The sequence below is a fragment of the Clytia hemisphaerica genome, unplaced genomic scaffold (genome assembly GCF_902728285.1).
Source record: "Clytia hemisphaerica strain Z4C2 unplaced genomic scaffold, Clytia hemisphaerica genome assembly, whole genome shotgun sequence".
NCBI lineage: Eukaryota > Metazoa > Cnidaria > Hydrozoa > Leptothecata > Clytiidae > Clytia > Clytia hemisphaerica.
In genome coordinates, this window is record NW_027104011.1 from 46,070 (window position 1) to 61,897 (window position 15,828).

General features: G+C 37.9%; 1 protein-coding gene across 1 annotated transcript; it reads left to right on the top strand.

Moving 5' to 3' along the window:
* The first annotated feature begins 8,157 nt into the window (after window positions 1-8,157).
* LOC136811372 (uncharacterized) lies at window positions 8,158-11,130 on the top strand. The gene has a single exon (XM_067067972.1). The coding sequence runs from the start codon at window positions 8,158-8,160 to the stop codon at window positions 11,128-11,130; it is 2,973 nt and encodes a 990-aa protein (XP_066924073.1).
* The last annotated feature ends 4,698 nt before the right edge of the window (window positions 11,131-15,828 follow it).

The window sequence follows — 15,828 nt, forward strand, 5'->3', positions numbered from 1 at the left end:
AAGCGATAAAACACTGTAAGGTCAAGTAATCATCAGTATAAAACAGGATCTTTAGAGCCGCTGGGGGTGACAAAAAATGCCCCATTCGTAACAAACTTTTCAAAAATTGCTTGGAAGTCTGAAACTTTTCCAAGAAAACAAGCGGTTTCGCCGAACAAAGAATTTTTGTTGGCGTGGTAAGTTGTAAGCTTTGTCCCAGATGTCTTTTCTTTTGCCCACTCCAAGTATTTCAACTCTTTTTTTACATGCTTCAATTTTGGCATACAACTTTTCCAATTTGTTTTGACTATCTCGACTGTCCCCTGAAAGATCTTCGATTGTTAAATTAATATTGGGTAAAGTTTTTTTATACATGATAGTTTAAACTCAGGGTTCATGCAGGTTATGAATAAGCATGTGCCCCAGTCCTCTGGCCTCGGCTTAATAATATTTTCTGGAACATAGCGCCGGAATTGAGCATATGAAATTTCCTCGTCATCATTTTCCACTTCAAACTTATTCCATAGAGTTTTTATTGATGACAATCTGTGGTTCGATGGTTACATCCTTACTGACTTCATTTAACGTCATAGCTAGCGTGTCCTCAGATCTCATTATGGCGCTGGCATATCGTCGCTGTAAAATAAGAGTGCCTTATGTCCAATTTTTTCAAATTTATTTTTTTTCATTTTTAGATTCTGAAGGACATGCCTGAGTTTCATTTTAAAGAAAAATTTAGCTTATGTCCAGTTTTAAGTGGTTTATGTAATGAAAGATAGCCTGATGTCCAATCATAATAAAATATGGACATATGGCTTTTTAAGTCAACACTTTATTGCATTTTGTACTTACAAAATGTAGTGTTCAGGACATAAGGCTTTTTAAAATTTGATAGCTTTCTTCTCTTTTAAGCAATTTTCAGCAGGTTTAACATGATTTGACTTTGGTGATTTGTGTTTACTTTTTAATAACGGACAATAATATCAAAAGATGGCTTTATTTACTGAAGCATGATTTTCCATTTTTATAATATAATGGACATTTTAAGGCATTGCAAGGCATGGCAAGGCGTGCCTTGGTAGGTTTAATTTTGTTTTGTTCTGATTGTACAGATTGGGAGTGTGGAAAGACTATAAAAGGGAATCTAAAGCTAAAATGAGATTACTAAATAAAAGTTGTTTTGTTTAGAAGACAAATGAGCAAGAGAATAAAGATTAACTCCAGAGTCTCGACAGAAGCATGGAGATTTAATTGCACAGGAACTTCAGATCAGAAAGATAGATGGTCGTTCAATCACTTTGGTGTGAATTGGCGTAATGCGGGGGTATTTGGATAAGTTCTTGAAATGGTTGGAGAAAAGCTACTTGTAGCATGGGACATTGATGGTGAAAAGTCATTGTTCGAGACATCGGTTTTTCACAAAGAAAATGATAAGGCGAAATATCATAAAACAACAGATAAAACTGTACATGGAGTAGATTAAGAGGAAAATGATGCCAGATTTTTTATTACCAAAGTCTTAAAAGATGCCAAGAATTGGGAAGATTCGATGTTGATAAAAGTGTTCCTGGTGCAGCTATTTTATGGAGCACAAACTCTATCATCAAAATGCGATTAGCTGATTTGTCTGAGTCCTCTGGCACAGAATCTACACCACCAAATAAAAAAAATAATCCCTGACAAGTGGAAATGCAATATCAAAAAGAGAAAGCTGAATAGTGGTGAAGGCTATGAGCTTGAAGTGAAGGGGAAAATGGTTAAGAAACCTTCAAAGGTCATGAAGCCTCAATGTGGGGACAAGTGTCGAAAAAGGTGCACTGATGCATTCTCAGAAGAGGAACCCTTAGAAATCTTTCAAGACTTTTGAAAAACTGGCAGTGTAGACATACAGAGATGTTTTATTGTCGCCCATGTCCAAATTTCTGCAATGCAGAGAACAAGGAAAAGAAAATAATATAAAACTAAATGACGGAACAAGGAATTTGTGAGGTCATATGTTTTGGAGCATCCAAAATCTAGAGAAAAAGTACCAGTATGCCAACAATTTTTTTAAACACGTTATCCATCGATGAAAGGAGAGTCTAGTGCAATGGATCCTGACCTCAGAGGAAAACACAAAAAATCATTCAACATGTAAGGAGAGACAGGAGCAAGTTGCCGAACATATCCAAATGTTTAAAGTTGTTGATTCACATTACGTTTGCAAAGGTAGCAAAGTTGAATATTTACCAGACACACTAAACATCACTGAGATGCACAGGTTGTATGTGGAATGGTGTGCTGACAAAAACTATACACCTGAAGCTTATCCGTTTTATAAAAGAGTTTTTCAAGAGGAATTTAATCATAAATTCCAGAAGCCAAAGAAAAACCTTTGTGACAAATGTGTATGTGGTGAAGATCAGAGATCCGACCTCAAGGAGAGAAAGAGTTGAAAATACTAAATAAAATAAAGATGAAACATAAAAAGGGACTAATATGTTTATAATTATACGTTTTTTTCCATTTTTTGAATTTTTCTAAATATATAAATCAGACAAATGTATATGTGGTGAAGATCAGAGATCCGACCTCAAGGAGAGAAAGAGTTGAAAATACTAAATAAAATAAAGATGAAACATAAAAAGGGACTAATATGTTTATAATTATACGTTTTTTTCCATTTTTTGAATTTTTCTAAATATATAAATCAAACCAATCAAACATTCTGTCAGGAAATGAGAATTTTATGCGAAAAAGAACCAACAAACCGATAGACATAACGTTTAAAAAGCCAAGCAGAAAAACAAAACAGCAATCACATAAACACAAACACCAAAAACCACTCATTTATATTTGTAAATATCTTCAACATGAGCCCTGATCAATACCTGTTCGGTACTTACACAATCATCCCATTTGATTTTCATTATGGGACGGAGGTGACGTTGTTGGAAGGTACGGAGTTATCGAATTTCATGAGAGTAAAGAGTCCAAGTCTCACTCCCGTACAGAAGAATTGGTAGTAAACATTGCTTGTACACTGCGATTTTAGTTGGAGATTGTCAAATCGTGGATATCAAAGACTCTGTGTCTAAGTCTACCAAAAGCACTGGATGTGAGTTCGACTCAAAGTTTACAATCTTTGGTGACAAAGCTGCCAAGGTGCTTGAAAAGATCGACATTTTGTAACGGGACTTCATCGACGTAGAAGATTGCTTCTGGACCCATACATACAACTTCAGTTTTGCATGCATTGATCTTAATAATCAAAACCGTTTGGATGCAGCATTGTAAGCATCGAGTAGTTCTTGTAGACCTTCGGCCGAGTCGCTTAGCACTGCGATGTCATCTGCATATTGTGCCTCACGAATAAATTCGTACATTACTTTGATTTTGGCCTTCAAACGCCTCAAGTTAAAGAATTTTCCATCAGTGCGAAATCTTATCATGATTGAACGTCGGTGTTTGACATCTTTGAAAGAAACAAGGAGAAAAACTGCTGCATATATACCAAACAGGGTTGGGGCAAGCTTGCAACCCTGTTTCACACCGCTGTTGTATTCAAACAGTTTCGATAACTTACCATTCACAATCAAACGAGCTTTGACACTGAGGAATATTTTAAACGACCAGACTTACAACGAATTACATTATGAGGGTCAGTATCATTTAGACGCCTATATTCAAGACTTTGCAGAAGAAGAAGAGATAGCTTGTGTTTAAACAGAAAATAATAATTAAGTATTTGACAAAGTCAAAAAGGAAAGAAGTTTAAAATCCAAAAGAAGGGGAAACGAATGTGCACGAAAATCAGAGAAGGACATTATTCTAAGACCTTGCTTCTGGAAAACAAGAACTCGTTTAGCATGAGTAGTTTGACGTTTGCCCCAAATTTGGGATGCATATGAAAGATGACAATGGAAGATAGAAAAGTATAATGATGTTAAGGTTTTTTAGTTGACATGATGTCGAAGTTTACTCAGAGCCCCATTGGCCCTTTTTGATTTGTTACATACAAAATCAGCGTGATGTTTCCAGTTCAGATGCTCGTCAATATACACATCAAGATATCTCACAACTTTGCTTGGCCTAAGCCGATGTCCATTGGTTTTAATTTTAAAATCGTACTTGATTTTTTATCTGACTGGACGAAAGATCATAAGCTCAGTCTTTCTTATATTCAGAGGTGTTTTGTAGTTTGCCTTCAGCCAATTCATCAAGAGTTTTAGATCAATATTGGCTTGGTTTTAAAGGTTCATTTGAAAAAAGAATTTGTTCCACCATAGTAGAAGATTACGTAGTTTGCCAAAACTGATCAACTTGAGAAGAAATACAATGAAACAAATGAGAGAATCGATGTTATTACTGCTAATATGGCAACAATGGAAGGTAATGTGAATGGAGTCGTGGCATCTACACAACTAATCAGTAACAAATGTAATAAATCGAAAAAACCCATCACTGAACTCAAGTTGTTAAGGCAGGCAACCTTAAATTCTCAAAATCTCAGAGTCCCAAACAACACTCCCACCATTTTTCACAGTGTCATTTTCTGTGTCTTCATTTGTTTTTGTCATGTTTGTTTACATTTTTCAGTTTGGTCTGCAATTTACACACTTTTCTACCACTTTTGGTATTTTTCTTTAGTTTTGTGAAATTTATATGTTTGGTCAGTATTTTATTCATTAATTTATGTCAATTCAATATCTACTTTGCATTTTCACTAATTTATTTCATTTTTTGTCAAATTAATTTTTGGTCTGTAATTTATGCATCTGTTCTGCAGAATGCATAAATAGAGATCATTTCAGCCACTTGCCTCACTTCAACAGAGACATTCAAGGAGTCAACATCAAATTAGTCTCTTATCAATACAAACTTAGTCACTTTTCATACACTTGGTGTTAGTCCAACACACCCTGTGTACATGCTGCCTACACAGCTTTCACATTCAGGCCAGCTGGTGAGTTTTTCTCTTTTTGCTTTCCCTTCCTTTGCCTTTTGCTTTCTTACAGTGGCTATTAGGTTTAAGATACATTTTTCATTACTTATTTTTCTACTAGCATTCAATTATACTTAGCTTACACATAGAACTTTGTCATTCAAACTTCAATTTTACTTTATTTTCATATATACATTAGGACTTAGTTTTTGTTCAATTTTCTATTTCAGTTTGAACATATCCAATGCACTTTACAGTGTTAACCGTTGCAAACACGGCTTCCGCCTCCCTACATTGACTCCTGTTTGCTCATCTCTGACCCCACATTCAAACAGAGCCGCTATCAACCGTTATCAACATAAACTGATGCATCACCACATCACGCACTGTTCAATCAACATTCACCGACCAACCGCTGTTTGGTAGATGAGTTATAACTTGAGACCGAAAAATCGTTTCAACTTCAAGACTTATGGAAATACTGAGAATAAGACTCAACTCAACTCAACCGTAAGTGATACAACTCACTTGTCGTCCGACTCAACTCACTTGTCGTCCGACTCAACTCACTTGTCGTCCGACTCAACTCACTTGTCATCCGACTCAACTCACTTGTCGTCCGACTCAACTCACTTGTTGTCCGACTCAACTCACTTGTCATTCGACTCAACTCACTTGTCGTCCGACTCAATTCACTTGTCGTCCGACTCAACTCACTTGTCGTCTGGCTTAACTCACTTGTCGTCCGACTCAACTCACTTGTCGTCCGACTCAACTCACTTGTCGTCCGGCTTAACTCACTTGTCGTCCGACTCGAATCAATTGTCGTCCGACTCAACTCACTTGTCGTCCGACCAACTTCAACCGTCGTCCGACCAACTTCAACCGTCGTCCGACCAACTTCAACCGTCGTCCGACCAACTTCAACTGTCGTCCGACCAACTTCAACTGTCGTCCGACCAACTTCAACTGTCGTCCGACCAACTTCAACCGTCGTCCGACCAACTTCAACTGTCGTCCGACCAACTTCAACTGTCGTCCGACCAACTTCAACTGTCGTCCGACCAACTTCAACCGTCGTCCGACCAAGTCATCCAAATGGACGGTAAACCAGAAGTTAAAGCATTGTTGTTCTCGCTCATTGGCTATCAAGATGAAATCCTTGACATCATTCAAGACTTTGCTCCACCTCTAATCAAACAATCGACTGATGTCATGAAACGTTGCATCACTGACATCCAGGCGCTCCGCAAGAAGTACAGAGATAAAGATAGAGAGCTACGTTTCTTACTCCAAGACCATCAAGACTCTCTGGAAAACTACGAACAAAAATATGGTAAGCCATACTCTTCAACAATTAATGAGGTTGCTACCTATGTCCAAATTATTCAGAAACAAATTCAAGATATTGATCTTACCACTACCAAAGAGACTCAATCTGTCAATTCTCAAAAATCAACCTTTATCGCTGAAGAAGCTACACGGGCAATAGAATATCTCACCAAAGTCTTTACCGTCACCATCACAACTGTTACAAATGATGACTTGAAATTACGCAAAAAGCAACTACAATCACGCATGTCAGAAGTTAGCACTATCTCAGAAAACCTAAAGGAACTGATTGAACTCAACACCAGTGCAGCAGTCTATGGTCCAATCAAGACAAACTACGATACACTTCACAAATCTGCTCAACAGTATGAAAAGACCATAAACGATGAAATGAAATCTCGAGAACTTGATAAACTTGACTCTTTCAAAAAGGTTCAACTAAATATCAAATTGCCCAAATTCATTGGTTACGAAGCTGAGATTGATATTTACACATTCATTGACAACTTCAAAAAACTTTATTCTGATCACGTACCAACATCCTTACAACCAGACTTTGTGAAAAACAATCACCTTGGAAAACATGCGTTTGAACTTGTTAAGAACGTAAATGACATCAATGAAATCTGGCTTCGACTCAAGGACGCCTTTGGAGACCGAAAGCTACTACTTTCGCAAAAGCTCGCAACCCTCACATCCATTGATATGAAGGTTAAAGACTCAACCAAGATCACAGAATCGCTCAGCAAAATCGTCAATACCATGCGAGATTTGATGCTTCTAGCCTCAACGCATCACATCGAGAATGAATTATACTATGGGGATGCACTTACACACCTCTCAAACAAGTTGGGCCAAAGCAGACTGATGAGATGGCTTACATACAGCTGTGACAATCCGAGAGAGGGAAAATATAAATGGAAGCTCATGATCGACTTTTTGGAGAAGGAGATCAAAATCCAACAACAAGTTACCATCCTTCACTCAAATGTTGGCACCACCCCAGGGAAAGACAAGGATAAAGATGGAAGGCAGAAAGGAAGAGGATCATCCTACTTTGGTCAACAACCAAGACAACCAACACCACCTCAACAACCATCATTGTTAACATGCGTCATTTGTGGTGCCAATGATCACGTTCCGACCAATGGCCCGAAGAACACCAAGCTGATCCAATACTTTTCGTGTAAGACGTTCGTAGACATGACAGCCGACCAACGTCTGAAGTTCCTCAAAGACAACAGCCTGTGCCATCAATGCCTCTACCCTGGAGCGAAGATAAGCACAGGCAAACACAATGAAGGGAGATGTCAACACAGATTTATTTGTCAACATCCGTCACACGCTAATGAAAAGATCAAGAAGCATATCCTTGTCTGCGACGAACACAAGCTGGAACAAGTCAACAAGGACATCCTGGAACACTACAAGGACGTTTGCATCCGAAAACATCCACTACCAACCTATTCAAAGGACATCAGGATTTATCATAGTACATTCAAATCAAATCATCATCAACAAGTGGATGACTCAAACAATGCTATCTTTATGCTACAGTCAATCTGCATCAACAAGCGAACGTACACGATCTTCTACGACACTGGCTGCAGTGACTTTGTCAGTCGCTTCGAAGCAGTCAGACACCTGGGACCCAACGCTGTCAAACACTCATCATACGAAGTCGAAATGAATGGTGTTGGTGGCTCAAAGAATGTATCAAGACGTGGTATCTACAAAATATCAATTCCACTCAGCCATGGATCACAAGCCGTGATGATTGGCCCATGTATGGATCGTATCACTGAAACCTTTCCACAATATCCACTACAGGGAAAAGTTTATGATGACATCAAAGATTGCTACATCAAGGAAGGTAACAATATTCAATTCCTTCCTAGCGTTCCTAAATCAATCGGATTGGGATGAAGTACAATCGCTATTTTCCAGAACCTGTCTTTCAACTACCATCCGGACTTACCATATACAGATCACAGTTCGTCAACACAGATGGTTCATTTGGCATCATCGGGGGACCTCATGAGGTCTTCAACAGGATTGGTGCAGCACACTTATCAACACACTTTGTATCAAACCAACTTCGTCTTTTTCACAATGGGTATAACGTTAATCCAGACATTCGTTTACTCGGTTATCTATCACAAATTGGTGACGTCTTCAACAGTAAGAGTAATCATTTTGATGATGAACAATCAACAATCAACACCTTCAACGAAGCAGAACGTGCTGGGAGTGAACAAACTTTTCGTTGCGTCAGTTGCAGAGGATGTGCCAAATGCAAAAACCTCACCAACGAGATCATGAGCATCAAAGAAGAAACTGAACAACAATTCATAGATGATTCCGTCACAGTGGACATACAAAACCACCAGTCAATTGCTACTCTTCCACTCATGGACAGTCCAAGCAGATTATCTCCAAATCGAGGCATTGCTCTCAAAGTGTATAATCAACAGCTTCACAGACTCGTCAAAAACCCTGATGACAAAGATGACATCATTAACTCCGAACACAAACTCCAAAAACTTGGCTACGTCGACTATGTCAAAAATCTCCCGAAGGAAATGCAACAGTCATTGGCGCAATCAAATCTACAAAATTACATCCCATGGCGCGCTGTTTGGAAAGAATCATCAGTATCAACACCATGTCGGGTGGTATTCGATGCATCCATGACCACCAACTCTGGATTTTCGCTCAATGACCTTCTCGCCAAGGGAAGGAATAACATGAACCGTCTTGTTGACATCTTCGTGCGGTGGAGGTGTCACTCCGTGGTTTTCCACACAGATGTTCAAAAAATGTACAATTCAATCAAACTACATCCAAGCCACTGGGGTCTTCAGCGTTACCTTTGGCAAGATCAGCTCGACTCTACAAAGCCACCAGAAGAAAAAGTGATCAAAACCCTCATATATGGAATCAAATCAAGTGGCAATCAAGCAGAAAGAGGATTGAGGGAAACTGCACGACTGTTCAAAGACGAGTATCCACAAATCCATCAAATAGTTTCAAATGATGTGTATGTCGACGATTGCCTATCAGGAGCACCAACAGTCAACTTGGCCCACAAACTGGCAGACGATCTTGAAGTTGTCATCAGTCATGGTGGTTTCAGTCTAAAAGGGTTCACTTTCTCTGGACAAAGACCACAAGAATCACTATCAAATGATGGAGAAACAGTATCAGTGGCTGGACTTAGATGGTTCCCTCATGAAGACGAAATCTCACTTGATGTACAACAGCTCAACTTTGCCAAGAAGTCACGAGGGCGAAAACCAACACTGCAATCTACAATCCCAAAGGATCTAACTCGACGTCAATGTGTTGCCAAAGTTGCAGAATTATATGACATCACCGGACTTATCACTCCAATTGTAGCAACCATGAAGTTGGACCTCCACGATCTGGTCAAAAGAAAGATGGATTGGGATGACGTCCTTCCAGATAACCTCAGAAGTCTCTGGATCAATCATTTCGAGATGATGGATGAAATCAAGAAAGTCAGATTCAAACGTGCAATCATCCCAGACGATGCAGCAAACTTGGACATCCAGACACTTGAATTTGGTGATGCCAGCAAATATCTTGTCTGTATCGCTATTTATGTCAGATTCCAAAGGAAAAATGGATTGCATTCGTGTCAACTCATATTTGGTCGTTCAAAACTGATTTCACAAGAGTACACCCAACCAAGGGCTGAATTGTTTGCTTCAATGATAAATGCTCATTCAGGACATACCATCAAACAAGCCCTCAAAGACAAGCACAAGTCTTCCATAAAATTCACAGATTCACAGATCACATTATATTGGATTAGCAATGACAACCTGAATCTCAAGCAATGGACAAGAAACAGAGTTTCAGAAATACACCGATTCACAGATATCAATGAATGGAAATACTTAAAGTCCGAAAACATGATCGCAGACTTGGGCACAAGAAGATGTGAATCAATCAAAGAAATATATCAAAATTCTCACTGGATCCAAGGATATCCATGGATGAATCAAGACGCATCAACATTTCCAGACCAATCAGTTCAGGAAATCTCACTCAATGCTCAGGAGAAACAACTCATGAAAAAGGAATCAAGGGATGATGATCGAAAAGAAGTTATCAATTGCTTCATTTCCTCCACAAAACTAACACTTCCTGAGGCTATATCAGACAGGTACAAGTTATCATGCTACTTGTTGGATCCCAACTTCAAAAGATTTCAAAAGGTCATCAGAATCATGGGATATGTCATCAAATACATCAATGCTCTTCGAAAGAAATTTACCATAACTTCTAAAATCAATCCTCTAAATCAATTACCATCTTTGACCGATGAGGATATCAGCAACTCCAGACAATACTTCTTCAAGAAGGCAACACAAGAGGTGAAGCACTTCAACGATCGATCAAAGTTCAAGAAGATCTCAGAGGAAAAGGATGGAATTCTTTACTTCACTGGACGTATCCTGCCAACCGATCAAATCTCTACACTTGGAAAGGCAACATCCACGATGAAGGACCTCACTGCTTCAACCTTTTGCGTCCCACTTGTCGACAAGAATTCCCCATTGGCATATTCAATTATTATGGACATTCATTGGAATCACCCCACCGCTATGCACTCAGGAGTGGAAACAACATGGCGTTACGTTCTTCAGCAATGTTATATCTTAGAAGGACGATCACTGGTCAAGATGGTCAGATCATCCTGCCCACGATGTCGCTACCTGCTAAAGCGGAAGTTCAATGTCATCATGGGTCCTCTCTCAGAGGATAATCTCAAAATTGCACCTGCTTTCTACACCACAATGACTGATCTGGCTGGTCCATTCTTATCATACTCCCAGCATCACAAACGAACCACAGTCAAGATTTAGCTGGTAGTATTTTGCTGTGCAACAACGACATCAACCAAAATCAAGGTCATGGATAATTATGACACTCTTGCTTTTCTTCAAGCATTTACAAGATTGGCATGTGAAGTGGGCTATCCAAAAAAGCTACTTGTGGATGAGGGAAGTCAACTAATAAAAGCATGTGAAACCATGGAATTGAACCTCGTCGATATTCAACAACATCTACATTCCAAGCTCAACATTGAATTTGCCACGTGTCCTGTTGGAGGACATAATGTTCATGGTCGGGTTGAGAGAAAGATATCTGAAATCAAGAAGTCAATTGAAAAATCTATCAACAAAGAACGTCTATCCATATTGCATTGGGAAACACTTGCATCAACCATCTCAAACACAATCAACAATTTACCACTAGCTGTTGGAAATCATAAACATTTCGAGATGTCAGATCTACTAACTCCAAATCGTCTACTTCTTGGGCGTAACAATGAAAGATCACCGACAGAACCATTATCTGTGTCTAATGACTACGACAAGATCATTAGAACAAACAAAAAGATTTACGACACTTGGTTTGAGTGCTGGCTCACGGCTCATGTACCTAACTTGATGAGTCAACCAAAATGGTTCAACAACGACACAGACATAAAAACTGGAGAATGGCTAGAGAAAAAGAAAACTCGGAAACCAAATGTATCAAATCTATTACTTGACCTCTAAATGCCCATCCCAAAAATGGAGTCTCTTATATGCCATAAGTGCAAAGAAATCTGCTTAGATAAATCAAAATCTTCAATGAAAAACTTAAGAACCTACTAAACAAACTTAGCAAAGAAAAAAAACAACTTGTCTTGATGGGTGACTTCGACATTGATTTACTTAAGGTTAAACACGGATAAACAAGTGAGCACATTGATCTCCTGAAAACGACGAAGCTCGGTAATGATCCACTTTCCAACATTAGAAACCTAAACCAAAGTATGTACTTTGGATACCTTATTGCTTCCCCTCTATCTTACATCATTAACAAATCTGTTAAGCAAGGTATCTTCCCTAATGGTGAAAAGCATGACATATCCAACTATAGACCTATTTCAGTTCTACCCGTTTTTGACAAAATCTTTGAAAAGGCCATAAACCACAGATTAAAACGCTTTCTTATTGACAAAAAAAAATTATTTAAGAACCAATTTGGATTCCAGGTAAGTAAGTCAACATCTGATGCTGTATTAAAATTAACCGATGAAATCCATGCTGGCCTGCTGCACAATTTTGCTTGACCCTGCCAGAGCACTTGACACCCTTAATCATGAAAGTTTAATAGGAGAGCTCAATGCTGTGGGGATAAGGGGTCCGCTTAACGATTGGTTCAAAAGCTATTTAGCAAATTGGAAACAACTAGTAAGCATTGGAAATGAAAATTCAAGTTTGATAAATATGGAATTTGGTGTGCCCCAGGGGTCTTCTGGGCCCTACCCTAATTCTTATTTACATAAATGATCTACCATTACCATCAAATAAATCACGTCCCTATTTCTAAGTCATGAAGATACAGCCACCTTAGAGAATGTAGTCAACAATGAATTAGAACTTGTAAACCATTGGCTGATCAACAATAGATTGTCATTGAATATTAAAAAGTCTTGTTTTGTTCTTTTTTCAGGGAAAAAACATGTACAAAATTTAATTATATCGTTAGCAGGAAATCAGGTTACAAGGTTAAGTTTCGGAAAGTATTTGGGTGTCATGATAGGAGAGAGTTATATCGGATTGCCCAAAGTTACCTTCATTTTATTTTTTTATTTTTTTATCCACGGATCGCTGATAGTCACCTTTCCGGGGGTTTTGTTGTTTGGAATTGATTAACTAACAGTTAGGTAGGGTCAGGGTTGCTAGTAACGGCTTGTCACTGTGCCGGGCGCATACTCGGCGCCTTGGGCCCCGCAGGGTTGCTAGTAACGGCTCGAATTTCAGCCAGGTTTAAAAAAGGGGTACTTTTATCCATATTATGATAACATTACCCCCGTCTTTTGCCAGTTCGGTATAATATGTTATGAATTGCGTGATTTTTGCTGTGAAGGTCTTTCTTTGGTGGTGGTTCGAATCCCACTCGGTGCGAAAATTAGACTGGTCGAAATTGATGGACAAATGATTGACAGGTATGAAAACTCAGTCAGAAATGAGAAACTAAGTCTCAGAAACTCAGACAGTCAGAAAAGAGAAAGACAGGATCAGAGGGCGAGGACTTTGGGCGATCCGATGTAACTCTTTCTGTCATGATAGACGAAAAGCTAGACTGGCAAACCCATATCAATCATGTCGCAATAAAGGTAAAACAAGGTGCAGGTCTTTTAAATGAACTCATTTGAAGCTCAACTTTCGTAAGGTCGGATGTTTTGGTTTCTCGGGCGCGATGTTTGCGGGTAAGATAGTTAGCGGGCGTTAAGAAAAATTTTTTATCATGGTCACACGGACCGAAGTGTTTTTTTCAGCATTCTCTTTTTAAGAAATGTGACCACGGTTACGGGTAGTTTTTACACACCGAATCAAGTCTGTAGATTCATAGCACCATTTCACGTATGTGAATCTTGAATTTTCCTTTTCTCTCCCGTACGAAGTAATCAACCTTTTTAATGGCGGATGAATCTGTAAAGGAGAAGAATTTTTTTGATGCTGATATATCCTGGAAAATCTTATCATTGAATGCTTGACAATCATAAAGAATCTCAACCAAAGATGTTTCAATGTACACTCTGAGGTATGTGGGTCATATTTTTCTTAAAAGAATGTTATTTATTGATAATTTACCCCAACAAAATGAGTGACTATATGAGACCTTCTGAGTGTCTGACCTCTAGCATTTTATCTCAAGAAACCCTAAGTTGCCCAGTTGTTCAGTCAAAGAAAGAGGCTGTATGGACCAGAATAATTGATAAGTGATTTGGTGATTTACATCATACTAGATGATATTTTTATGAATATTAAGAAGGGCTTTCATTTTTGAGATGGAGGCAAAAATACCATAACATTAGCTGGAGGCAAGCAAGCAGTTTTTTTTTGTTTGACAAAGTTTCTGGAAGGACTTTTTTGAAAAGGAATTTAAGAGAGAGATGTTTATAGGCTTACTCGGTATCCAGACGGTGTCACTGAAACAAATTGAACGCTATATCAATTGAACGTACTTGAACACAATTTGATTGTCAAACGCAATTGAACCCGAACAATCGAATATTACTCAATCAATCAATCCACCGTTCAGTTGAGATTCGATTACGTTCAACAAACAAATCACAATTATTCGATCGTGTTCCATTACGGTTTTTTTTCAAAGTTGTTTGATTGACACCGTCTGGCTGTATTCATAAATTTTGAAGGGATGACTGGTAGTTATCAAAAATTTTATTGATTTTTCCTCGCCTCCATATAAATTTTAAGTCATTTGCCTACAATAATCAAGCACAATTGCCTACCCACCAGCACCCACATCAGTGTCAGTGCACCCATGCAAAATCAAAACATTGAAACCTGTCTATTATAGATATAATTTTGTACCTTGATTAGCCCAGGCGTAGTTAATCGATATAATCGATAATCTTGAGTAATCGATAAGTAATCGATGGATTAGATATTGATTAACCGATAGAATCGATAGATAATCAGACCTTCAAAAAATCTTGAGTATCGATCAGCGATCGATTATTCTTATCGATCACATATCGACTACATACAACCTATCGATTACTTATCAATCATGTATCGACTGTTAACAATCATCGATTACTTATCAATTATTTACTTACCTTCGATCACGTATCGTTATCGATTATAATTCGATCTTGACCAACTATTGACTACATTACCGGCCCTTTTTACGCCGGCCCTTATTCCACCAACTAGCCCAAAAATAAATAAAAATAAATTTTGTTTTTAACTTTTTTTTGTTCAGCCTTTCACAGGGTTTGAGAATGCTTCAGCCAAAATTTACCGTATGTATGCTTTAAAAAAAAGAGTATAGTAGCTTTTCTAGGCCCCATGCTACCAGGGGATTGGATTCAATTCAGTACATCCCAATCGAGATCAGCGAAAAATGTTGCTTTTAATTTCGCGAAAATGGCGAAAATTCGAGAAATCAAGAAATTTAATCGCGTGAAGGCGAAAGTTAATCCAATTAAAGTACCACTCCCTAAAATCTGATAAATAATCGATCACAAATCAATTTTTCGATATGTAATCGATTAAAAGCTGTTTGGTCGTGAAACTTTAATCGAATACTCAAAAAATTGAACTTATTGAACATTTTTATAAAAGAAACTTAAAATCTTTTAACGCCATAATTTTTTCGTTATGTAACGATTTTAGTTAATTTTACTTATCACATCATTGGGCCTCCAAGCAGTTGGAAAATGCTGAAGTATATACTACTGAAGGACAGCACTGTATTTTGATTTCATAAATCTTTTCTCTCTATCTTGTTCTAAGCTTATAAAATAAATTAGAAATTAAATTTAAGAATTTCTATTGCCTCATATTTTTAAATAATAATTTAAATGCTATTGATTTATTCTGCAAATCAAGCTGATTTGAAATAATTAATTCAAGTTGGAAATTACAAATGGAACTAGGAAAGTGATATAACTAAATGATATCATGTATATATGTTCATAAAAAAAATTATAGAAATTAATAAGTCTTATCTTTGTAGCATAAGAAAATATTTTG